The 25,598-nt window shown below is 42.7% G+C and overlaps 1 protein-coding gene across 1 annotated transcript in view; it reads left to right on the top strand.

Annotated features, from left to right (window-relative positions):
- MTMR10 (myotubularin related protein 10) overlaps positions 1-21,664 on the top strand; it is a 300,662-nt gene extending 278,998 nt beyond the window's left edge. Inside the window, exon 16 of the mRNA XM_069222394.1 lies at positions 16,994-21,664. Within this exon, the coding sequence (XP_069078495.1) occupies positions 16,994-17,590 (597 nt within the window). The 3' untranslated portion in view covers positions 17,591-21,664. The remainder of the gene's footprint in view (positions 1-16,993) is intronic.
- The last annotated feature ends 3,934 nt before the right edge of the window (positions 21,665-25,598 follow it).

The following is a 25,598-nucleotide window of genomic DNA, read 5'->3' as shown; positions in this document are numbered from 1 at the left end:
CCTTGTTATACTCCAACTGTTTCCATCCTTAGAGCACAGTGAATGACTTGAGAGAAGCCATTTTACTCCCTCCTTCTAGCTCGTCATTCCATAATATCTGTCAGCAGTTTGTTTCTAATACAGCTTCACTTAAACTATATTATTTTAATTTGATTTCTGATGCATTGGTGATTTTTGTTTTTGTTCTACGCTGGTGGGATGTATAGCATGTACCTTTAAACTTCTAACAGTATGTCACGGAACATTCAGTGAATTGAATGTGACTAGTCTCCACTGGGGAACCACAGAAGGATGTGATCCTTTAACTCTGATCCATTCCTAATTGGGTACCTGCATGTTGGGTCATTTGTGCCTGAATTATCTGTTGATTGGATGGCTTATGGAGTTGATGGATTCAAGCCTGGAGTTAACTGGCAACCGTTACACGATTTGATCAAAGTTTGCAATATCATATGTAGCATCTGTATTAATTCCTGAATTTGTATATATATATATATATATATATATATATATATATGTGTTTGATGGCATGTGTAGCTGCAGATACACATGCTGTGCATTAGTCCACCATCTAGTGTTGGGCTCGTAGTGTTACAAGTTGTTTTTCTTAGAAGAAGTCTTTTTGAGTCACGGGATCGGGTGACTCCGCCTCTTCAGTTCCATTGCGCATGGGCATCGACTCCATTGTTAGATTGTTTTCTTTCCGCCATTGGGTTTGGACGTGTTTCCTCTCGCTCCGAGATTTCGAATCGGAAAACTTTGTAAAACTCTCTTTTCGTCAATATTGTATCGATCAGGTTCATATTCTTCCCTTGACACAGCACTACCGTCGGGGAAAACAACTTTGTTTGCCCTTCGGGGCACGCGTGCCCAACTCAGGCCTGTTGGATCTAAATGGACTTCATTCTGATTCTGTCCTCAGTGCCAAGCGAAGTACCCATACACAGACCAGCTTCTGGTTTGCAACCTCTGCCTTTCCCCAGACCATTGGGAAGAAAACTGCGAGGCCTGTCGATCCTTCCGATCGAAAAAGACTCTTGAAGACCGAAGGCTCGAAATGGCGTTGAAGAGCAGGGAACATCTCGATGTAGAAGAGGAATAATTGATGCAGACTGCAGTCTCAGTTCGAGCAGGAAACGGACGAAGACAGACCAGTCACAGCAAGGAAAACATGTGAGTACGTCTGCCCCTGCACCCTCAAAAGGCCATGGCTCGGCCCAAAAAAAGACTGTTGGTGACCGACCTCCCAGTTCGACACAGAAAAAGGCAACTCCTCCAAAAACATCGGAGACAAGAAAAAGCTCAGTTTCCGACGCCAGTAAACACCAATTTTCAGAGTTGAAAATCAGAAAGCCAGTTTCGGCGCGGAAACCTTCATCCTCTTCATCTTTTTTGATCCTGAAAAAGCACGCTTTGGAGCCGAAAAGGCCAACATACACAGAGGAGCATGGACTTTCAAAGAGACTTAAAGAAAGCCACAAAACCTCTGAAGAGGAGTTAGAGGTAGAACCAATTTTAGAAATTATGGATGAAAGGCAATCCAGGATCCACATCCATAAGGAAACCGAAGGAATTCTTACAGCACCTCCTTTAAAAACAAAGAGGAAGCTAGTGTTTCAGGAGGAATTGGACACTATGCAGCCTCCAGTTAAAGTGCCAAAACAGAAGGAGAAACCACCACCTCCTCAGTATTCTCCTCCTCACTCTCTTCCTCATTCTCCCCACCTACCTGGCTCTCCTCCTACCAGCCCTACACCAGTGCAGTCACCCACTCATTCATACAATTCACAATAGGACAGTGTTGATCCATGGGATCTTTATGACCCTGATCCCATTCCAAGTAATCATCCAGACAGCTATCCCTCTAAACCATCACCACCTGAGGATAGTACTGTCTATAATCAAGACATAGCTAGGGCTGCAGCATATCATGGCGTTACTATGCATACAGAGCCACTAGAAGAGGCTTTTCTTATTTAACACTTTATCCTCAACACATTCTAGGTACCCCGATGCTCCCAGGCATGGTAAAACATGCAGAACAAATCTTTAATGAAACGGTGAAGGCAAGCATCATAACACCAAGGATAGAGAAGAAATATAAACCTGCACCCTCTGACCCTGATTATATCACCAATCAGGTACCTCCTGATTCTGTTGTAGTTAGCGCTGCCAGGAAGAGGGCAAATAGTCAGTCATCAGGAGATGCACCCTCTCCTGATAAAGAAAGCATGAAATTCGATGCTGCAGGAAAAAGAGTTGCATCCTAGGCAGCAAATCAGTGGAGGATAGCCAACTCGCAAGCACTATTAGCTCGCTATGACAGAGCCCATTGGGACGAGATGCAGGACATAATACAGCATCTCCCCAAAGAACACCAGAAAAGGGCACAGCAGGTAGTGGAGGAAGGGCAAGCCATTACAAACAACTAAATAAGATCTGCCCTAGACGCAGCAGACACCGCTGCTAGGAGTGTCAACACTGCAGTCACTATACGCAGACATGCATGGCTCCGATCTTCTGGATTCAAGCCAGAAATACAGCAGGCAGTGTTGAACATGCTGTTCGACAAAAAACATCTTTTAGGACCAGAAATAGACACAGCCATCGAAAAACTGTGAAAAGACTCTGACACAGCAAATGCAATGGGTGCACTATACTCTACACCATATAGGGGGTAATTTCGTAAACCTCAGTTACGAGGTGGTTTCAGACCACAGCCCTCAGTGGCATCGACCTCGCAGACAAAGCCAACCTACCAACCGCAATACCAATGTAGTAGTTTTAGGGGCACATATAAAGGACAATACCCCAAAAATAGAGGGAAATTTCAGGCCTCTAAGCAGCCTCCACAGCACCCAAAACAGTGACTTCCCTCATTCCCTTCCACTCCACACCTCTCCTGTGGGGGAAAAACTACAACAGTTCCACTCAAATTGGCAAAATATTACCACAGACAACTCAGTGCTGTCAATTATCTGCAATGGCTATTGCCTAGAATTGATAAACACTCCTCCAAGGTTACACAAACTATCCTGAGAACACACAGTTCTGTTACAAGAGGTCCAATTTCTACTACTCAAACAAGCAATAGAATTGGTTCCACAGTCTCAAGTAGGAACAGGAGTTTATTCACTATACTTTCTAATTCCCCAAAAAGATGGCACCCTCAGGCCAATATTAGACCTCAGGACCCTCAATCTTTACATCCTGTCAGAACATTTTCACATGGTAACTTTACAGGATGTCATCCCACTACTACAAAAACAAGATTTCATGACAGCCTTACACTTCAAAGATGCGAATTTTCACATACCCATCCATCCTGCACACAGAAAATATCTCAGGTTTGTCATTCAGGGAAAAACACTACCAAGTGTTACCCTTTGGAATAACAACAGCGCCAAGGGTATTCACAAAGTGCTTGGCAGTAGTGGCTGCCTACCCAAGAAGACAACATATACAGGTCTTTCTATATCTAGACGATTGGCTGATAAAATCAAGCAGTCATACACAATGGCAGAATCATACGCATTATGTAATACAAACCTTACACACACTAGGCTTCTCAATAAACTACCAAAAATCACACCTTCAACCAGCACAAATACAACAGTATTTGGGTGCAATACTAAATACTCAACAAGCTCTAGCATATCCAAATACACATAGGATACAAGCTTTCCAAAATATAATCACACAAATACGAACAAATCAACAATACACTGTCAGATTTGCCATGAAAATTTTAGGAATGATGGCATCATGTATTGCAATTGTTCCACACGCAAGACTAAACATGCGGCCCTTACAACAGTGCCTTGCACAACAATGGTCACAGGCACACGGTCGACACCAAGATCTAGTGCTGATAGACCGCCAAACATACATGTCCCTTCAGTGGTGGAATTTCGCAAATCTAAAAAAAAAGGGCAGCCATTTCAAGACCCTGTGCCTCAGACCATAATTATAACAGATGAATCAATGATTGGTTGGGGAGCTCACCTAAACGATCACAACATTCAAGGGCAATAGGATGTCAAACACAAACAGCTAAAAATGAACCACTAGGAGTTATTAGCTGTTTTTCTAGCACTCAAAGCTTCTCACACAGAAGAATGTTCTTATCAAAACAGACATGACAACCATGTATTATCTCAACAAACAGGGAGGGACACATTCATCCGAACTATCCCTTCTAGCCCAGAAAATGAAGAAATGGGCAATCCACAACCAAATTCATCTATTAACACAATACATTCCAGGGATAGACAATCAGTTGGCAGATATCCTCAGCAGAAATCTCCAACAAACTCACGAATGGGAGATTCATCCTCAAGTACTTCAAAAATACTTTCGAAAGTGGGGAACACCAAACATAGACCTGTTTTCAACGAGCGAAAACACAAAATGCCAAAACTTTGCATCCAGAAACCCACATCCCCTATACAAGGACAATGCTCTATGGATCAGTTTGTCAGGGATATTTGCATACGCTTTTCCCCCTCTCCCACTCCTTCCCTTTCTGGTCAGCAAACTATGTCAGACATCTGTGACCATAATACTCATAGCCCCAATATGGGCACATCAACATTGGTAAACAACACTCCTAGACCTGTCTGTAGTAACTCATTCCAAACTCCCAAACAGACCAGATTTGTTAACACAGAACAAAGGTCAAATTAGGCACCCAAACCCCAATGCTCTCAATTTAGAGATTTGGCTCCTGAAGTCAGAGAATTTGGTTATCTAAAACTTCCATCAGATGTATGGAAGTGCTTAAACAGGCACGTAAACCTACTACCAGCCAATTTTATGCTAACAAACGGAAAAGATTTGTTTACTACTGTCAGTCTGAAAACACTGATCCGCTTACAGCAGCTAGATATTGTATGCTACCTACTTCATTTGCAAAAATCAAATTTAGCTTTCTCATCCATCAAAAAATCCACCTTACTGCAATATCTGCAACTTTCAAACTATTCCTTATTGGAATCTAAATATCGTACTTACCAGACTCATGGGCCCACCTTTTGAACCTCTGCACTCTTGTCAAATTCAATTTTTAACTTGGAAGGTTGCCTTCCTTGTAGCTATTACTTCATTACGAAGAGTTAGTGAAATACAAGCATTCACCTTTTTTCCAAGTACACAAACAAAGTTGTATTTAGGACAAATCCAAAATTTCTACCAAAAGTAGTATCTCCTTTTCACATCAACCAAACAGTGGAATTGCCAGTCTTCTTTCCACAGCCAGACTCAGTTGCAGAAAGAGCTTTTCATACTCTAGATCTCAAAAGAGCTCCTATGTACTATATAGATAGAACTAACGATTTTAGGAAAACAAAACAACTTTTCGTTGCTTTTCAGTAACCACATAAAGGCAATCCTATATCTAAACAAGGCTTAGCAAGATGGAGTGTTAGATGCACACAAACATGCTACATCAAAGCAAACAGACAACTTTTGATCACTCCTAGAGCACATTCTACAAGGAAGAAAGGTGCGTCAATGGCATTTTTAGGAAACATACCAATGGCTGATATATGTAAAGCTGCCACATGGTCTACTCCTCGTACATTTACAAAACACTATTGTGTTGATGTTTTCTCATAACAGGCCACTGTAGGCCAGGCTGTCTTAAGAACACTATTTCAAACAACTTCAACTCCTACAGTCCTTTGGGAGGACTAACTGCTTTGTAGTCTATGCATAGCATGTGTATCTGCAGCTACACATGCCAGCGAACCGAAAATGTCACTTACCCAGTGTACATCTGTTCGTGGCATGCAGTGCTGCAGATTCACATGCACCCTCCCTCCTCCTCGGAAGCCTGTAGTCGTTTAATTTAATCATTTGTACATATGTAGACATATTTACACTTGCATGAACATCTCTTTATATTCTTATACTCTGTCACTCCTTCCTTCACCCTTTGCGGGAAAACAATCTAACAATGGAGTTGATGCCTTTGCGCACTGTAACTGAGAGGAGGAGTCACTCGATCCCGTGATTACGAAAATACTTCTTCTAAGAAAAACAACTTGTAACACTCCAAGCCCAACACTAGATGTCGGAAGAGCTATGCATAGCATGTGAATCTGCAGCACTACATGCCACGAACAGATGTACACTGGGTAAGTGATATTTTCCATATATATATATGTTCAATGGCATGTGTAGCTGCAGATACAAATGCTGTGCACTGTTCCTGCCATATTGAATTGGGCTCGGAGTGTTACAAGTTTTTTTTTTCTTCGAAGAAGTCTTTTCGAGTCACTGGATCGAGTGACTCCTCCCTTTCGGCTCCATTGCGCATGGGCGTCGACTCCATCTTAGATTGTTTTCTTTCAGCTATCGGGTTTGGACGTGTTCCTCTTCGCTCCGTATTTCGAATCAGGAAAGTTAGCTAAGTATCAAAAACTTGTCGATATTGTTCTCGTTCGGTACCGATTTAGTTCTAGGGTATCGGCACCGACATCAAGACCGCTTCGTCGGCCGTTCGGGGCTTCCACAGTTCATCGAGGCCGGGTCGGCCCGACCACACCTGCCGTCCAAGTCTAATGGACCGGACCCACTTCCATTTCTGTCTTAAGTGTCACGCAAAGTATCCTTATACAGACCAGCACCGGGTCTGTAACCTGTGTTTGTCGCCAGAACACAGAGAGGATACTTGTGAAGCTTGGCGAGCGTTTCGATCGAAGAAAACCTTGAGAGATCGACGCGTAAGAAGACTACAAATGGCGTTGAAGCGGAAACAAGAGCTCGACGTCGAGGACGAAGGAAGAAGTTCCATCCAAGAAACGGACTCTGATGAATCCGAAGGTGAACGACCTTCAACGGTGCAACAAACTGTGAGTAAACCTGCCCCGTCCAAAACCCAGGGTCACACCAAAAAATTCAAGGCCACGGGGACGCCACCGCCAGCAGGCCATGGCTCAACCCACTGAAGGGAAGGTGACCAGATTACATTGGCACCGAAAAAGGCCAAAGGGTTGCCGAAGACTTCCAACTCCGGTCGAGATTCCGGCACCGAACATTTTTGGCATAGAGTTGTCGAATCAAGCAAGCTCCGAAAGAGCTCCTTGGAACCGAAAAAGACAATTACATTAGGAATTTTGGTACTGAAAAAACCGGCTTCGGAGCCGAAACGATCATCATACACTGAGGAGCAAGGGCTTTCGATGCAACTCAAAGAAAGGCATAGATTTGAGCAATATCTGCATGTAGAAGAACCTGACCAAACGCAACAAAGGTTACAAATCCAGAAGGATACAGGGAAGATACAGACCATCCCTCCACTCAAATCTAAAAGAAAACTAGCCTTTCAAGAATCAGAAATGCAACCAAAAGAGCCAAAGTGGTTAGAGACAAGTCACCACCACCACCACAGGTCTCACCACAACCATCCCCACTACATTCACCACAATTGTCACCAGTGGGTACACCGATAACGCAGTCACCCACACATACTGGGATGACCCAAGATGATGGTGATGCATGGGATCTATACGATCCACCTATATCGGACAACAGCCCAAAGTGTTATCCAACCAAGCCTTCACCACCAGAGGACAGTACAGCATATACGCAAGTACTAGCCAGGGCAGCTACGTTCCACAACGTAACAATGCACTCTGAACCAGTGGAGGATGACTTCTTTTCAACACTCTGGCATACACCCATGCATCCTATCAAAGCCTGCCAATGCTACCAGGCATGCTCAAGCACGCACAACAGGTCTTCCAAGAGCCTGTAAAGGGAAGAGCTATCACGCCGAGGGTCGAAAAGAAATATAAACCACCCCCAACAGACCCAGTGTTTATAACACAACAGCTCACCCTGGACTCAGTGGTTGTGGGGGCTGCAAGAAAAAGGGCGAACTCACAATCATAAGGGGATGCCCCACCACCTGACAAAGAGTCGAAAGTTCGACGCAGCGGGCAAGAGAGTGGCATCACAAGCAGCCAATCCATGGCGAATTGCAACTTTGCAAGCCCTACTTGCACGCTACGACAGGGCACTCTGGGACGAGATGCACGACATCATCCAGCACTTGCCCAAGCAACACCAGGCCATATCAAACAATCAGATAAGGTCTGCATTACACTCTGCAGATACAGCAGCACGGACTGTCAACACGACTGTAACTATTCAAAGGCATGCATGGCTGAGAAATTCTGGATTCAAACCAGAAATACAACAAGCGGTACTAAATATGCCGTTTAACCAACATCAGTTGTTTGGGCCGGAAGTCGATTCAGTGACATCAATGTCACACTACCCCAACACTTGTCACCAGTGGGGGGGAGGCTAACCAAATACTACCACAATTGGACACATATTACCACAGACACGTGGGTCCTATCAATTATCCAACATGGTTATTGCATAGAATTCACAACATCCCCTCCAGATGTTCCACCAAAACCACACAGATTGTCTCCACAACACTTAGACATTGACACTTTGGCATGATACGCTGCAGATTCACATGCGCCCTCCCACCTCCCCGGGAGCCTGTAGCCGTTTTAGTTGCATATAAATTGTAAATATGTAAATAAATATTATTTTACTACACACTATGTACATACATTCCTACTCCATTGCATGGGCACCTCTAGTATCCTTACTCTACCAACTCCTACCTCACCCTTTGCGGGGGAAACAATCTAAGATGGCGTTGACGCCCATGCGCAATGGAGTCGAAATGGGAGGAGTCCCTCGGTCTCGTGACTCGAAAAGACTTCTTAGAAGAAAAACAACTTGTAACACTCCGAGCCCAACACTAGATGGCAGAAACAGTGCACAGCATGTGAATCTGCAGCGTATCATGCCACGAACAGATGTACACTGGATACGTGAAATTTTCCATATATATATATGTGCTGATCCCACGCTTAAAAACTTTGCTAGATAAGCAGACATTTGAGGTGAGCAAATCTAGAGTGTCGCTGGTGTTGCAGGGTGCTCCTTACTAGAGCAGCTCTCCACCTTAAATTGGGAACTTCCCAGAGTTCTCCTTTGTTTTTTGCATAATTTATGTGTCACTCTAACCCTGAAAGGGCCTTGGTTTGACTTATACTGGGTGCTCCCTTGTGTCTGGACAAAGCTATACCCCTCTGAAGAGCTCTAATGAGAGCGAAACACGTGTCAGGGGTTGCTTTACTCATTCCAGGTTGGCTTGGACGGTATTTGACCAGTCCAAAGCTGTAATACTGTGCCTGGAGTGGTAAATGGCTTTTGTCATTTTACAGCTCGGCGAGGATGACACTGTGTCAATCCTATGCTTAAATATTTTGATGTACAAATGGCAAAAGACTTTGTCCCTATCTAGCTCGGCGAGGATAGCACTGTGCTGATCCTATGCTTAAAAACTTTGCTAGATAAGCAGACATTTGGGGTGAGCAAATCTAGAGTGTCGCTGGTGTTGCAGGGTGCTCCTTACTAGAGCAGCTCTCCACCTAAAATTGGGAACTTCCCAGAGTTCTCCTTTGTTTTTTGCACACACATATATATATATATATATATATGTTCAATGGCATGTGTAGCTGCAGATACACATGCTGTGCACATCCCGCCATCTGGTGTTGGGCTCGGAGTGTTACAAGTTGTTTTTCTTCGAAGAAGTCTTTTCGAGTCACGAGACCGAGGGACTCCTCCCATTTCGACTCCATTGCGCATGGGCGTCGACTCCATCTTAGATTGTTTTTTTTCCGCCATCGGGTTCGGACGTGTTCCTTTTCGCTCTGTGTTTCGGGTCGGAAAATTAGTTAGAATCTCGGAAAAATCGTCGGTATTGTTTGCGTTCGGTATCGGGTTAGTTACAACAGATCGACACCGAATTAAGAAGAGCTCCGGTGGCCCTTCGGGGTTTTTTCGATCCCCGTCGGGGCCTGGTCGGCCCGGCCACGTGTCTCTTCAAGGCTGATGGAACGGACCCCATTCCGCTTCTGTCCAAAATGCCATAACAAGTATCCATATACAGATCAACATCTGGTCTGTAACTTGTGTTTGTCACCAGAACACAAGGAGGATACTTGTGAGGCCTGTCGAGCGTTTCGGTCCAGGAAGACACTCAGGGACCGAAGAGCAAGAAGACTGCAAATGGCGTTGGCGCCGACAGGACAAGGGCGTTTCGAGGAGGAGGAAGAAACATTCTCCACCCAGGATTCGGACTCTGAGGAGATCGAGCTCGAGGAAACGCCGAAAACCGTGAGTAAGACGTCGAAACAAAGAACTCACGAGAAGACCGCTAAAGCCCAGGGGACGCCACCGCCAACAGGCCATGGCTTAACCCGAAAAACAGGTGACCGTTCATCGCCACCGAAAAAGAGCGAGCTGGTGTCGAAGTCATCCGACTCCGGTCGAGATACCGGCACACAGCAATCTCGGGCCGGAGATAGTGGCTCAGAGAAGATTCGGCACCGAGACAGCGGCACCGAAACGGGTCGGCACCGAGAGAGCACGACACCGAAAGTAAAGAAGGTTTCGTCGGAGCCGAAAAAAGCAGCCGAAAAGGTTTCGGTACCGAAACAGCCGGCCTCGGAACCGAAAACAAGTTCCTACACTGAGGAACAAGGACTGTCCACACAAATGAAGACATAGATTTGGACAGGAATTAGAGACAATAGAGCCAGATCACACACAAAGACGGCTCTTTATTCAAAAACATACAGGGAAGATCAGCACTCTTCCTCCAGTCAAAATGAAACGCAAGCTTGCCTTCCAAGACAAGGACAAACAGCCACACGCAAAGGTGGCTAAACAAGTAACACCGCCACCATCCCCACATCACTCTCCGCAACCATCCCCGGTAGCCACTCCACCAATGATGCAATCCCCAACTCATACAGGAATGAGTCAAGATGACCTTGACGCATGGGACCTTTATGACGCACCGGTGTCAGATAATAGTCCGGAATGCTATCCAGCTAGACCATCGCCACCAGAGGATAGTACAGGCTACGCACAGGTGGTGTCAAGAGCAGCGGCATTTCATAATGTCAGCCTTCATTCAGAGCCCATTGAAGACGACTTTCTTTTTAATACACTGTCGTCCACACACAGCCAATATCAGAGTCTTCCTATGCTACCCGGAATGCTAAAACACTCCAAACAAGTGTTTGAGGAGCCTGTTAAAGGGAGAGCCATTACTCCAAGAGTAGATAAAAAATATAAACCGCCACCAACAGACCCACTGTACATTACACAACAGCTAACACCAGACTCTGTTGTAGTGGGAGCAGCGCGCAAAAGAGCCAACTCTCATACTTCAGGAGATGCACCACCTCCAGATAAAGAAAGTTGAAAATTCAATGCTGCAGGCAAAAGGGTGGCGGCACAGGCAGCAAACCAGTGGCGTATTGCAAATTCGCAAGCTTTGTTAGCCAGATATGATAGGGCCCATTGGGATGAGATGCAACACTTTATTGAACATTTACCCAAGGAGTTCCAAAAAAGAGCGCAGCAAGTAGTAGAAGAAGGACAGAGTATCTCCAATAATCAGATATGGTCAGCAATGGATGCTGCAGACACAGCTGCTAGAACTGTCAACACAGCAGTAACAATAAGGAGACATGCATGGCTGCGTACATCAGGATTTAAACCACAGATACAGCAAGCTGTGCTGAATATGCCATTCAACGGACAGCAGTTGTTTGGGCCGGAGGTGGACACTGCGATCGAAAAACTTAAGAAAGACACCGACACGGCCAAAGCCATGGGCGCACTCTACTCCCCACAGAGCAGAGGCACATTTCGAAAAACACAATTTCGAGGGGGGTTTCGAGGGCAAACCACAGAAGCCACAACCTCACAAACAAAGCCCACTTACCAGAGCCAGTTTCAGCGGGGAGGTTTTCGGGGACAATATAGAGGGGGACAATTTCAAAGGAATAGAGGAAAATTCCAAAGTCCCAAAACTCCTCCAAACAAGCAGTGACTTCAAGGTCACAAATCCCCAACACATAACACCTGTGGGGGGGGGGGACTAACCAAGTTTTACAAACATTGGGAGGAAATAACAACAGACACTTGGGTCTTAGCAATTATCCAGCATGGTTATTGCATAGAATTTCTCAAATTCCCTCCAAACGTCCCACCGAAAACACACAATATGTCAAAACAACATATAAATCTTCTAGGACTAGAAGTTCAGGCATTGCTACAGAAAGAAGCAATAGAATTAGTACCAAAACAACAAATAAACACAGGAGTTTACTCCCTGTACTTTCTGATACCCAAAAAAGACAAGAGTCTGAGACCTATACTGGATCTCAGAACATTAAATACCTACATCAAATCAGATCATTTTCACATGGTTACATTACAAGACGTAATCCCACTGCTCAAACAACAAGACTACATGACAACACTAGACCTAAAGGATGCATATTTCCATATACCAATACATCCTTCACACAGAAAGTACCTAAGGTTTGTATTCCAAGGGATACATTACCAATTCAAAGTGTTGCCTTTCGGAATAACAACTGCACCAAGAGTTTTTACAAAATGCCTAGCAGTAGTAGCTGCACATATCAGAAGGCAGCAAATACATGTGTTCCCGTACCTAGACGATTGGTTAATCAAAACCAACACGCTAAGACGGTGTTCACACCACACAAAATATGTCATAGAAATCCTCCACAAACTAGGTTTCTCAATCAACTACACAAAGTCACACCTTCTGCTGTGTCAAACACAGCAATACTTAGGAGCGACAATCAACACAGCAAAAGGGATTGCCACTCCAAGTCCACAAAGAGTTCACACATTTCACAATGTAATACAGACCATGTATCCAAAACAAAAGATACAAGTCAAACTGGTGATGAAACTACTAGGCATGATGTCTTCATGCATAGCCATTGTCCCAAACGCAAGGTTGCACATGCGGCGCTTACAACAGTGCCTAGCATCACAATGGTCACAAGCACCGGGTCAGCTTCTAGATCTGGTGTTGATAGACCGCCAAACATACATCTCGCTTCAATGGTGGAACAGTATAAATTTAAACCAAGGGCGGCCTTTCCAAGACCCAGTGCCACAATACGTAATAACAACAGATGCTTCCATGATAGGGTGGGGAGCACACCTCAATCAACACAGCATCCAAGGACAATGGGACATACAGCAAAAACAGTTTCACATAAATCACTTAGAACTGTTAGCGGTATTTCTAGCGCTCAAAGCATTTCAACCCATAATAAGCCACAAACACATTCTTGTCAAAACAGACAACATGACAACAATGTATTACCTAAACAAACAGGGAGGGACACACTCGACACAGTTGTGTCTCCTAACACAGAAAATATGGCATTGGGCGATTCCCAACCACATTCGCCTAATAGCACAATTTATTCCAGGAATTCAGAACCAGTTAGCATCTCTCTCAGGATCACCAGCAGATCCACGAATGGGAGATTCACCCCCAAATACTAAACACTTACTTCCAAATTTGGGGAACACCACAAATAGATCTATTTGCAACAAAGGAAAACTCAAAATGCCAAAACTTCGCATCCAGGTACCCACAAGATCAGTCTCAGGGCAATGCGTTATGGATGAGCTGGTCAGGGATATTTGCTTACGCTTTTCCCCCTCTCCCACTGCTTCCATATCTAGTAATCAAATTGAGTCAAAACAAACTCAAACTCATACTAATAGCACCGACATGGGCAAGACAACCTTGGTACACAACACTACTAGACCTCTCAGTAGTACCTCATGTCAAACTACCAAACAGACCAGATCTGTTAACACAACACAAACAACAGATCAGACATCCAAATCCAGCATCGCTGAATCTAGCAATTTGGCTCCTGAAATCCTAGAATTCGGACACTTAGACCTCACACAAGAATGTATGGAGGTCATAAGACAAGCTATGAAACCTACCACTAGACACTGCTATGCAAATAAGTGGAAATGATTTGTTTATTACTGCCATAAAAATCAAATTCAACCCTTACACGCATCTGCCAAAGATATAGTAGGATACTTACTACAATTGCAAAAGTCAAAGCTAGCTTTCTCTTCAATAAAGATACATCTTACCGCAATTTCAGCTTACCTGCAAATTACGCACTCAACTTCATTATTTAGGATACCAGTCATAAAAGCATTTATGGAAGGCCTAAAGAGGATTATACCACCAAGAACACCACCAGTTCCTTCATGGAACCTCAACATTGTCTTAACACGACTCATGGGTCCACCTTTTGAGCCCATGCACTCTTGTGAAATGCAATACTTAACATGGAAAGTTGCATTTTTGATTGCCATCACATCTCTAAGAAGAGTGAGTGAAATTCAAGCATTTACCATACAAGAACCATTTATTCAAATACACAAGCATAAAGTAGTTCTATGGACAAATCCAAATCTTTTTACCAAAAGTGATCTCACCGTTCCACTTGAATCAAACGGTAGAATTACCAGTGTTCTTCCCACAGCCAGATTCTGTAGCTGAAAGAGCACTGCATACATTAGACATCAAAAGCGCGCTAATGTACTACATTGACAGAACAAAACTAATTCGAAAAACAAAACAACAATTTATTGCTTTCCAAAAACCTCATACAGGGAATCCAATTTCTAAACAAGGCATTGCTAGATGGATAGTTAAGTGTATTCAAACCTGCTATCTTAAAGCAGAGAGAGAGCTGCCTATTACACCAAAGGCACACTCAACCAGAAAGAAAGGTGCTACCATGGCCTTTCTAGGAAATATTCCAATGAATGAAATATGTAAGGCAGCAACATGGTCTACGCCTCATACATTTACCAAACACTACTGTGTAGATGTGTTAACTGCACAACAGGCCACAGTAGGTCAAGCTGTACTACGAACATTATTTCAAACAACTTCAACTCCTACAGGCTAAACCACCGCTTTTGGGGAGATAACTGCTTACTAGTCTATGCACAGCATGTGTATCTGCAGCTACACATGCCATCGAACGGAAAATGTCACTTACCCAGTGTACATCTGGTCGTGGCATTAGTCGCTGCAGATTCACATGCGCCCACCCGCCTCCCCGGGAGCCTGTAGCCGTTTAGAAGCTGATCTTGAACATTTGTAAATTTGTAAATATATTACTTTAAACTTCATTATGTACATACGTATTCACTCCATTGCATGGGCACTATTACTAGCATACACAACTCCTACCTCACCCTCTGCGGGGAAAACAATCTAAGATGGAGTCGACGCCCATGCGCAATGGAGTCGAAATGGGAGGAGTCCCTCGGTCTCGTGACTCGAAAAGACTTCTTCGAAGAAAAACAACTTGTAACACTCCGAGCCCAACACCAGATGGCGGGATGTGCACAGCATGTGAATCTGCAGCGACTAATGCCACGAACAGATGTACACTGGGTAAGTGACATTTTCCATATGTTCGATGGCATGTTATTTATTTATATATATATATATATATATATATATATATATATATATATATATATATATATATATATATATAATAATGTTAGATGGCATGTGTGGCTGTAGATACACATGTTCTGCATACTCTTGCCATCTAGTGTTGGGTCCACATGTGTGCAACTTGTTTTTCTTCTAAGAACGTCTTTCGAGTCGCAAGGTAGAGTGACTCATCCTCCTCGGTGATACTGCACATGACCATTGACTCCATTGTTGTTTTTCCGCAAGAGGGTGAGAATGGAGTGTAGATGAAGTGTAAGTGATAAGATGTCCATGTGAGGGAGTAGAATAAATTGCAACAACCACAGGTGTCCAAGGAGGAGGGTGGGCAGATCTGAATCTACAGCACTACATGCCACTAATAGATGCTTACAGAGTAAGTAACATATTCCCTTCAATGGCATGTGTGGCTGTAGATACACATGGTCTGCGTAGACTGTAAAGCAGTCCCCCTCAGAAGTGGTGGCTAACCTGTGGTTGTTTCAGTGGTTTGGAAAAGGGTACGTACCACTGCCTGACCTACCTTGGCTTGCTGGCATGCTAAAACATCAACACAGTAAAAATTCATCAACTTGACTGAAAGGCCCATCACTTCAATAACAACTAAGGAAAGAGGGCTCTTCCTTGAATCTGTTGTATAAACAATATCTGCTTAATAAAGTAAGAGTGAAGTTATATCCATTTTTTAAGACTTTATTTTAAGATCTACAAGGGTGCTATTGGTTTGTAAGAAAGGCAAGTATTGCTAGACCTTATGTAAGACCAGGGGCATTGACCAGATTGACACACACATGCCTCTTGGCTTTAGTCTTTTATCTAATAACATCAGTATCTTTTAACAACAACAAAATATTTTTACCATTGCGCTAGGCCCAATGACAATACACAAACAAATCAAGCATTGTTATGAAGTGCGAAAAAGAGCCACTGGTAAGGTTGCACTGTTAAAAAGCAATACACTTCAGCTCATTGTTTTCTCCTTTGAAAAAAATACATAATAGGAGCCAGGCTACGCAGCACCCATGGATTGATGAATATTTGTACTTCTTTTTAATCATAGTAGCCCAGAAATGAGATTGAGAAGTTGTTGGCTTCTGTATAGCAGGTATCCCCTCCCTTTGTCTTTTATATAGGTGCCTATCTTACACCTGAGTACATTCTATGTTACACTGGCTGAGAAGCCTATCATTTCTAACTATGTGATCTCTAACGAGGAAATCAGCCTGCTTATCTGGTGGGCATGTTTTATTGTTCATTGTTCACAGATGAGGTTGTTTATTTTATTTGCATTTCCAACCCCAGTGTTCTATACTATTTCTGAGACAAGCCACAAAAAATTATATGTTTTTTGACTCACGTTGGTGCTAGTTTCTTTGGCTGTACAGTTTATTTTGTCATTTACCTAAATCATCATACTCAAATTAACTATGCCACTTTTCCTCAAACTACTAATTTGTAGGGTTCACTTGTTTCTCTCCCTTGTAGCGATTGAAGGTGAAAACAGAGCTCTCTAAAGCTTATTTTTGTTTTTTTCTACAGAAACATTACAGCTCAACATTAAGAGGAATGCCTCCTGCATTTAAAAATGGGCTGATCAGCGACCAGGAATTTCTTCCAAGACGAAATTCACTGATACTAAAGCTCAAACCAGAATTCCTTCTGCAAAATGACACACAGGTCAGCGAAATGGACCAGTATTTCAGAGAGTGGTTTTTAAAGCCAGTGAATCTCCATGGTGTCCTTCTACCACAGCTTTTTGGAATTAACATAAAACTATGGAAATTATGCTACCTCCGTTGGGTTCCAGAGGCTCAAATTAATAATGGTGGCTTCATTACTGCCTTTCAGAAAATATCTTTATTGGCTGATGAGATTGAAAAGCTGTACAAAAATATTAGACAATACAGAAGTAGCCCAGTACCTGCCAGAGCTCTTGAAGTGGAACAAAGCATGATGTACTTTAGAGCTGATGGATTAAATGGCACTTGTGGAAACACAGACATACTTTCCTCCTCATTCCCATTTTCTCCTGTGGGAAACCTTTGCCGGCGAAGTATTTTGGGGACACCCTTAAGCAAATTTTTGAGTGGTGCCAAAATATGGCTTTCCACTGAAACACTTGCAAATGAGGATTAAGCTGACAGAAATGGGACACCTTTATTGGAGACAAATGTAGAAAACTGTAGGCCAAGATGTTCTTTTGAAATTAACACTGCTAACTGCTGCATTCAAAGCTATAATTTATAAAAAAATAACTTAGTTTTGCACATTGTAAAAACCAACTGAATTGATCTTTTAATATTTTATTTTTTTATTTGCTATAGGCATTATCTAAATGTCAACTATTTTCTGTGACATTTTTGCAGTTCTGATACATTCTACAAAATATAACTTTCTGTTTGGGCAAGTACAGTAGCTACTAACACCCTCTAAAAATATGTTTTTATACTTTGTTTGCAGTGTGTTTTTAATACAGGTATTTTTCTTTGCCTTTTGGACTGAACACAATAGTAACCACAGGCAGGTGGCATTTATTGAAGTGTGCCAAGTATGTGGTAAGTATTGCAGAGTGTAGTTTAGAATCTCGATGCAGAAAATGTCATTCTATGTAGCATTATAAAAATTAGTTTTCAAAGTGCTTAACTGTTTTACATATATTTCTCCTATTTTTTTTTTTAAAGATGTTATCTGGAGATTTTTTAATAACTGATATACTTGTTTGTAGGACCATGCAGATGTTCCCTGTTGCTTTGTAGATGCAAGTATTTGACTCCTTTTTGTTGATAGTTTAATTATTAAGTCTTCTTTCCCACTTTATTCTGCATTCCCATTTTAGATAGCACTGAATATACATTTTTAAAACGATTATCCAAATCTGTGGAAAAGCACCGCCACATGCAAAGTGCTTACATATCAAAACACAAGTTTTATCTGAATTGTGCAGCCTACCTGCCAAGTGAAGTATGATATGCTCCAACACGCACAGTACAAAACTGAAACAGTGATCCTTTGTGTGTTACATTTTTGGATGAGAACATTTTGCACTATGTTGGCAAACTGAGAATCATTTTTGACATTGAAGCATTTGAAGTGTATCATTTTACCTGTTCGATTTTCTTCAGGTGTGGCTAGTTAATGAAAGTGTCTGTTCAGAGCAAGTCTAAACCTGTAGTGATAAATCTTTGTAATAGATATTATGAGCTACCCAGTAGATCATAGGAAAGAAACAAATATGATGTGCACTGTTACCTTCCAATCCTTTGCTGTAGATATTGAACATAGCATTAGAAGTGCCTCTAACATAAATGAAGTAATGTTATCATTTGTATATAATGCTGTGATATAAGGTTGTTAGAATGATGTGTTAAATCCTGCTTTATATTGTACAGTTGCATTTCATATTTTAACAGTTTGAGCATACCACAGAACACCAAAGTCATGGCCATGTTGCTTTGCCATGCAATAGGATAGCATGTCTTGCCATTTTTTACCACTTCAATATCAAAAAGGAGGCTTCTGTTCTCAACCTCAGGTACACAGAACAATTATGATTGCACTGGAGCTATTGTGGAAAGATTTTTTTTTTGTTTGTTTTGAAAATGTTAAAACAATTTCAGCACTATTCCACTGAGTATGAACTGTAACCACAATCTATAATGTTTTTACACACCTTATTATAAAATGACCCACTCATATGGGATTCTCCTATATCCGTGGTTCCCAGCCTGTGGTCTGGGGACGCCTGAGGGTCCGCAAATCCTCCTTAGGGGGTCTGCGACTGCTTAGAAAATGTAATAATATTAGCAAATTAGGTCCCTAGCTTTCAGTAATGACTCAGTGGGGGGTCCCTAGATTCCAATAATGATTCAGTGGGGGTCCCCCAGTTCCAGTATTGATAAAGTGGGGGGTCCACAGAAGGCAAAAGGTTTTGAACCACTGTCCTATATCATTTGTACCTGAAGCCCTGGCTAGTAAAATTGATTTTCATATCCAACTGAAGATACTCATTCAAAGTTTAAGGTTAAAATAATGGCCATAATGCAGCTACTGTTATTAATAATGTAGACGGTGGAACTATGATTAGGTTTTCCATGCAAGGGGGTGCAAGGTCACTGACTTTTGTTAGGGAGTGGCTAAGTTTAAAAAAAAAAAAAAAAAGCACTGCTGGAATTGTAAATAGTGGTGTCTTACCTATCAGAGTTTTTAACCTTCTTCAAAACTTCCCTACTCCAACATACATATTGTCATAATTAGTCTTATACAGTTGCAGCTAGCAAAACCATTCTTTACTCCACACCCCAACCAAATTACTTTGAGAGAAGTTTGCCTGTATACATAACTATTTTAGTGAGAAAATGAAATGCAGATAATTAACAGTGCTCTATTCTATGGTAGAATATAAACATTAGTAAATTAAAAATGTTAGTTTTTTTCTTAATAAAGTTGTTTGAATTTTACATTAGACATAGGACTTCACTATGGATTTAGAAGTCAGGCTAAACTTTTCAGAAAATGTTTACTTTAATTTTAATAAGTATGTTCATCAACCCTTATGATTAAGCTCTTTTTCTTTGATATGTTTTATCTTCAGTCTTTCAGGAACAACGTATAGATTGCAAGACGATTATGTTGCTTTGTCAGTTTATTCATATGAGCTAAATATTTGTGAACAGAAGCAATATACGTTTAGCAGTGCCATATCATGAACTGTAGTATAGATAATGTATGTCCTAATCAAGTCACTCTTGCATCCTAATCTTTAAATCATGACAGTTCAACTTGTAGAAGAAACCACCAGTTTCAAAAATAGTATTAATTGAAATTTTGATTCAGGGGAATGTGCTGTATATCCATAAACACGAATGAATTATACATTAATTTAAATATATATATCAGCGGTGGTGGATTGTATATTTCTACACACCACCAATGTTTCAAGGAAGGACATTGAAACTGTTTAAACAAGTGTGGAGTTTCTCGAGTTGGTGGCCTCCTCAAATATAACTAACATACATCCTCCTCAGATGGTCTTCAGATAAATACAGTTAAATGCAGTGCATTTTTGGTCTGTGCATTCACACTCCATACAGTTGTGGAGGACTTTCCATTGCCTTTTTCTAATAATCACAAACTAATTTATACCTCTGCTTTCACAGTCCCCAATTGTAAAGGACTATAAACATTCCTAGTGCATCTGCAACCCGAAATTGTCAGATTTATTTTTTCTTTATAAAGGAATATCAGGTTGCATCATAAATCAACATTACTAATGTCTTTGGGTACCCACTAAAAAAATGCCACTTAGTAAGCGCCCTGGATATATGACAGTTAGCACAAGGACGTTAAGTTATGCAGTTCAATGTTTCTGAATTTCTGAGTTGTGTTACACTGAAACCTTGATGTTTTTACCACTTTAGCAATAAAATAATATTTAGAAATTAACTTACAAAGAGGACATTTTGTTGTACATTAATGGACATTGGGTACTATTTATACTTATTAGTTCTTTATAGTTTATTTCCTTGGTATAGAATTAGAAAACCTTTATTTGAAATTGTCAGTTGTTCTGTCCTCATTGTGCCAGTATGTTTTTCACAGTATAAAAATTCACTACTTTGATTTCTTAATATACATTGTTACGGAAGGGGTTTAAATACTGTCATATGTGTACAAATGAATACCTGAAGGTATGGAGTGGAGTTCTAGTGTGTGATGTTGTTGTGTTATGGCCTGTGGTACTGCCCTGTACCAAAGATTTACAGTTAGCTATATGATTTTTATATATAGTGATTGTATTGCAAACTGACTGATGCAATAGATGTTTTATTTAACAAACCATTATTATTTTTGTAATACATAGGGTTAACAGTGTATTAAATGTTTTTGATAACATTTTGGATTTATGGTATCAATGAAAAACAACCAAATATAATGTTAGCTTTTTTTAATGTGGGTGGATGAGTGACCAGAAGTGACAACTTTCTTAACACTGTTTCCAGCTATGCTTTTAGCCTCAGAACTGTTGCTGGAAAATAGTCACACTGAAGTGTTTCATGTAAAAACATAATAAAACATTTGTGCGCAACAAGGACTGTTACTCGATGTGTGGGTGGACGGAAAAGTGTGAAATCTCTTCAGTGAGAGCTTCTGAATACGAAGATATGTGACAACTGAAACAAATAAAACACAAGTTTATTATGCCTTTTAAAATGACTATTTTGTTTCATAAGCCCATAAACATGATGTGCACTATAAAAATGATTGATAGTGCACTTGGGAAATGTTTCCAGAATGTGAAAGTAATATAGTTTGTGTAAGTTGTGCACATTAGAAATACTAAGGTGGGATATCATTTGTAGACCAATACAAGAGGATTGTACTGAAACAAAGTTAACCTTAAAAAAAAAAATCTAAATAATCCCCACATAGAAAACGTCCTAACCAGATTCACTATATAACGTACTGTAATGGGAACAGGCAGTGCTGCATCTTTCTGCTCTTTGTAGCTACATATTGTATAATTATACAGAAACCCACACCATTTCATACAAACCACGGCTCTAGTCCCCATACTCACTTGCATCATACTTTTACGTAGTTGAACAGTGGAATATCTTTTTTTTTTTATTCTTAAAAAAAAAAAAAATTCTAATCAAGACAGAAACAAACCTTGCACACTCTTATACAGTACCAATTATGTTGGAAAATGGGTTATTGGTAGGGCAGGTAGGTACCTACACCTAGCAACAAGCCACAAACCTCCACATAAGTACAGTTAGGTCTCAGTAAATTAATCCCAGCTCTACCCTTGGTAGCTTGGCATCGAGCGTCAAGGCTTAACTTAGGAGACAAAGGCGGTCATTCTGACCCTGGCGGTCAAAGACCGCCAGGGCGGAGGACCGCGGGAGCACCGCCGATAGGCCGGCGGTGCTCCAATGGGGATTCCGACCGCGGCGGTAAAGCCGCGGTCGGACCGGCAACACTGGCGGGCTCCCGCCAGTGTACCGCCGCCCCATTGAATCCTCCAAGGCGGCGCAGCTTGCTGCGCCGCCGAGGGGATTCCGACCCCCCCTACCGCCATCCAGATCCCGGCGGTCCGACCGCCGGGATCCGGATGGCGGTAGGGGGGGTCGCGGGGCCCCTGGGGGCCCCTGCAGTGCCCATGCCACTGGCATGGGCATTGCAGGGGCCCCCGTAAGAGGGCCCCTAAATGTATTTCACTGTCTGCTGCGCAGACAGTGAAATACGCGACGGGTGCAACTGCACCCGTCGCACAGCTTCCACTCCGCCGGCTCGATTCCGAGCCGGCTTCATCGTGGAAGCCTCTTTCCCGCTGGGCTGGCGGGCGGTGGCCGCCCGCCAGCCCAGCGGGAAAGTCAGAATTACCGCCGCGGTCTTTCGACCGCGGAACGGTAACCTGACGGCGGGACTTTGGCGGGCGGCCTCCGCCGCCCGCCAAGGTCAGAATGAGGGCCATATTGTAAAGCATTCAAATATCACAAAACAGTAATTCAATAAAACACAGGAAACAGTTTAAAAATCCAAAACCAATTTATAAAAATAGCTTATATTTTTATCTTTAAAATGACACAAAAACGATTAAAATCGGTTCAGGGGAACCGGAGATATGAATTTTTAAAGTATTATTATTTTCTAGCGCTTAGAAACAAAAAGCGCCAATCGGGTCATCTGGTTGCACCAGGACCGGGGCAAAGTCAAACTTTCAGGGCGACCGCGATGGAGCCCTGCTCGGCTACAAGTCGCGGGAGGCCTCGGTTAAAAAGTTACCTTCTGACTTAGTCTCTTTTTTGATGTTTTTCTTCCCCGGGGCGAACCTGCCAGTTGGATCCGACCTCCTGGAGCCCTTGTCCGGATACGCGAAGTCGGTTTCCTCGGTGGTGATTTTTACCTTCGGACTTAGTCGTTTTTTCGAGATGAAAATCCTTCGACCGGGGTAAACCTGGATCTTGATCCGACGTCCGTGGAGCCCTTCTCGGATACGATGGCTGGAAGGTCCCGGTCAACTTTTTACGTTCGGACTTAGTCTTTTTTTTGGATGTTTTTCTTTACCGGGACGAACCACGAAGTCAGGCCGGGTCGCGGTTGAGGCAAGCCGGCTAGAATTTCCGCGTCGGGTCGGTCACTTTATGGAGCTTTTTTTTCAAAAATTCTCCAATCTTTTCCAAACTTCTGGGGCTTCACCCAGATGTTCTTTTAAGGTTCTTTTGGGGTCCACAGCTCACCCCAATGGTCCAGAAGTTCTGTGATGGTCCTTGGGAAGTGCGGACTTCAACTCCCAGAATGCACCTGGCGCAAACTCCTTTTTGGCCACTGGACAGTGGTCAGCTGGTCACTTTTTCAGGAGTTGGTGCAGGGGACTCTGGATAGCAATTTTTCACCTGTAGCAAACAGGGAGTCCCTCCTTGAACCAGTTGAAGCCAGGCAAAGTCCTTCTTGTGGTGAAGCCCAAGTGTGCAGCTGGTGCAGTCTTTCTGAGTGCAGGGTCCAGGTGCAGGCCAGGGGTCCAGCAGGGCAATCCTTCTTCTCCTTGTAGTTCCTTCTTCTTGAAATTTGGTGGGGATCTGAGGTGTGGGGTCAGGTCTGCCAGTTTTATCCTTGCTCCTGGGTGAAAAGCAGGGGGGTCCTGATCCTCCAATCAGGTACAGGGTCGTCCCCCTGTGATGACTACTTCCTGGGAAGTATGGCAAAATTCCATCCCAGAAGGCAACAGGCTCCAAAAATCCAACATGGATGAATCTGATTTTTGGAGGTTACATCTGGCTGAGCCCACCCACTGGTGTGGCTAAAAATCATAAACACACCCCTCTCCTAATCTAATCAAGGGGGCACCTAATTGTCTGGGGTTGCAGGATGTGGGGGTGTTGTTGGGTGCTGCAAATGTCCTTCTCTGACTTTGAAGACCAGTTTGGCAGCCCTCCCCCTTCCTGCCTCACCATCTGCTGAGGGGAGATTCTCTCCCCCAAGCACATTCCTTTGTGTGAAGTCAGGCCACTTCACACCTCATCAAGGTAGCCTGGCAGAAGCTGCTGCAGGCTGGCCAATCAGAGCACAGCAGCAAAAACAATGCAGAGCTGAAATTGGCAACTTTTTAGGTAAAGTCTAAACTTTTTACCTGAACTAGTTATATTAAATCCAACAACTGGAAGTTGTGGGATTTATTATAACAATCAATTTGATACCAAATTCTTGGTATGTAACATTTAAGGAGACTTTAAAATTTAAAATAAAGTCTGCCCATTCTAGCCTATGAAGGCCATTTACTTCAATGAGGGAAAAACGAATTTGGCTGTTTTTACCTCACCAGGGCTTATAAATCTATTTTTATAAAGTCCCTGCTTATAGTTACATGGCACCCAGCCCTAGGGGCACATAGGGCACACCTTAGGGGTGACTTATATGTAAAAATAAGGTAGTTTAAGACTTTGGAAGTACCTTTAATTCCAAAGTCGAATTTGCATATAACTTTAATTTAAAAGCAGCCACCAAGGCAGGCTTGCTTTTAAAATGACACTGGGCACCTCAGCAGTGCACCTAGGTGTGCACCACCTATGCTGTGGTCCCTAAACCTACATGCCCTACCATATACTAGGGACTTCTAGGTAGGTTAACTTAGCCAATTATAATTAGCCTAATTTGCATATCCATTTTACACAGAGCACAGGCCCTGGGACTGGTTAGCAGTACCCAGGGCACCATCAAAGTCAGGAAAACACCAGCAAAAAGAGGAAAATGGGGGCAAAAAGTTATGGGGCCTCTGCAATCAGCCCTGTTTTCTCACAACCAACAATTGCAACTGAGTATTTTAATATTAATGGTAGAGATCAGAACAATTGAGAGAGGGCGTAGGGGACCAAACTCAACAAAAGAGGGGGTGGGCGGATAGCCACTCAGCTGCAGGAGGCAATTTTGCGACATTATAGCTGGATCTGTGTCACATGCACAGACGCCTACCAGCAATGTGACAATCCTTCATTAGGCAGAGTCATGCATATAGCCTCTAACCCAGCAGCATAGTGGTCCGATGGGTCCACCTTGCTAAAGGCAGCAGCCTTGCCCCCCACTAGCCAGCCAGGGCACTAAGGTGGAACTCTAGTGGGGTCCATATATCCTTGGGCTGAGATCT

This window comes from Pleurodeles waltl, chromosome 3_1, assembly GCF_031143425.1.
Source record: "Pleurodeles waltl isolate 20211129_DDA chromosome 3_1, aPleWal1.hap1.20221129, whole genome shotgun sequence".
NCBI lineage: Eukaryota > Metazoa > Chordata > Amphibia > Caudata > Salamandridae > Pleurodeles > Pleurodeles waltl.
The sequence above is the reverse complement of the archived record's forward strand: the minus strand, read 5'-3'. Positions and strand labels throughout refer to the sequence as shown.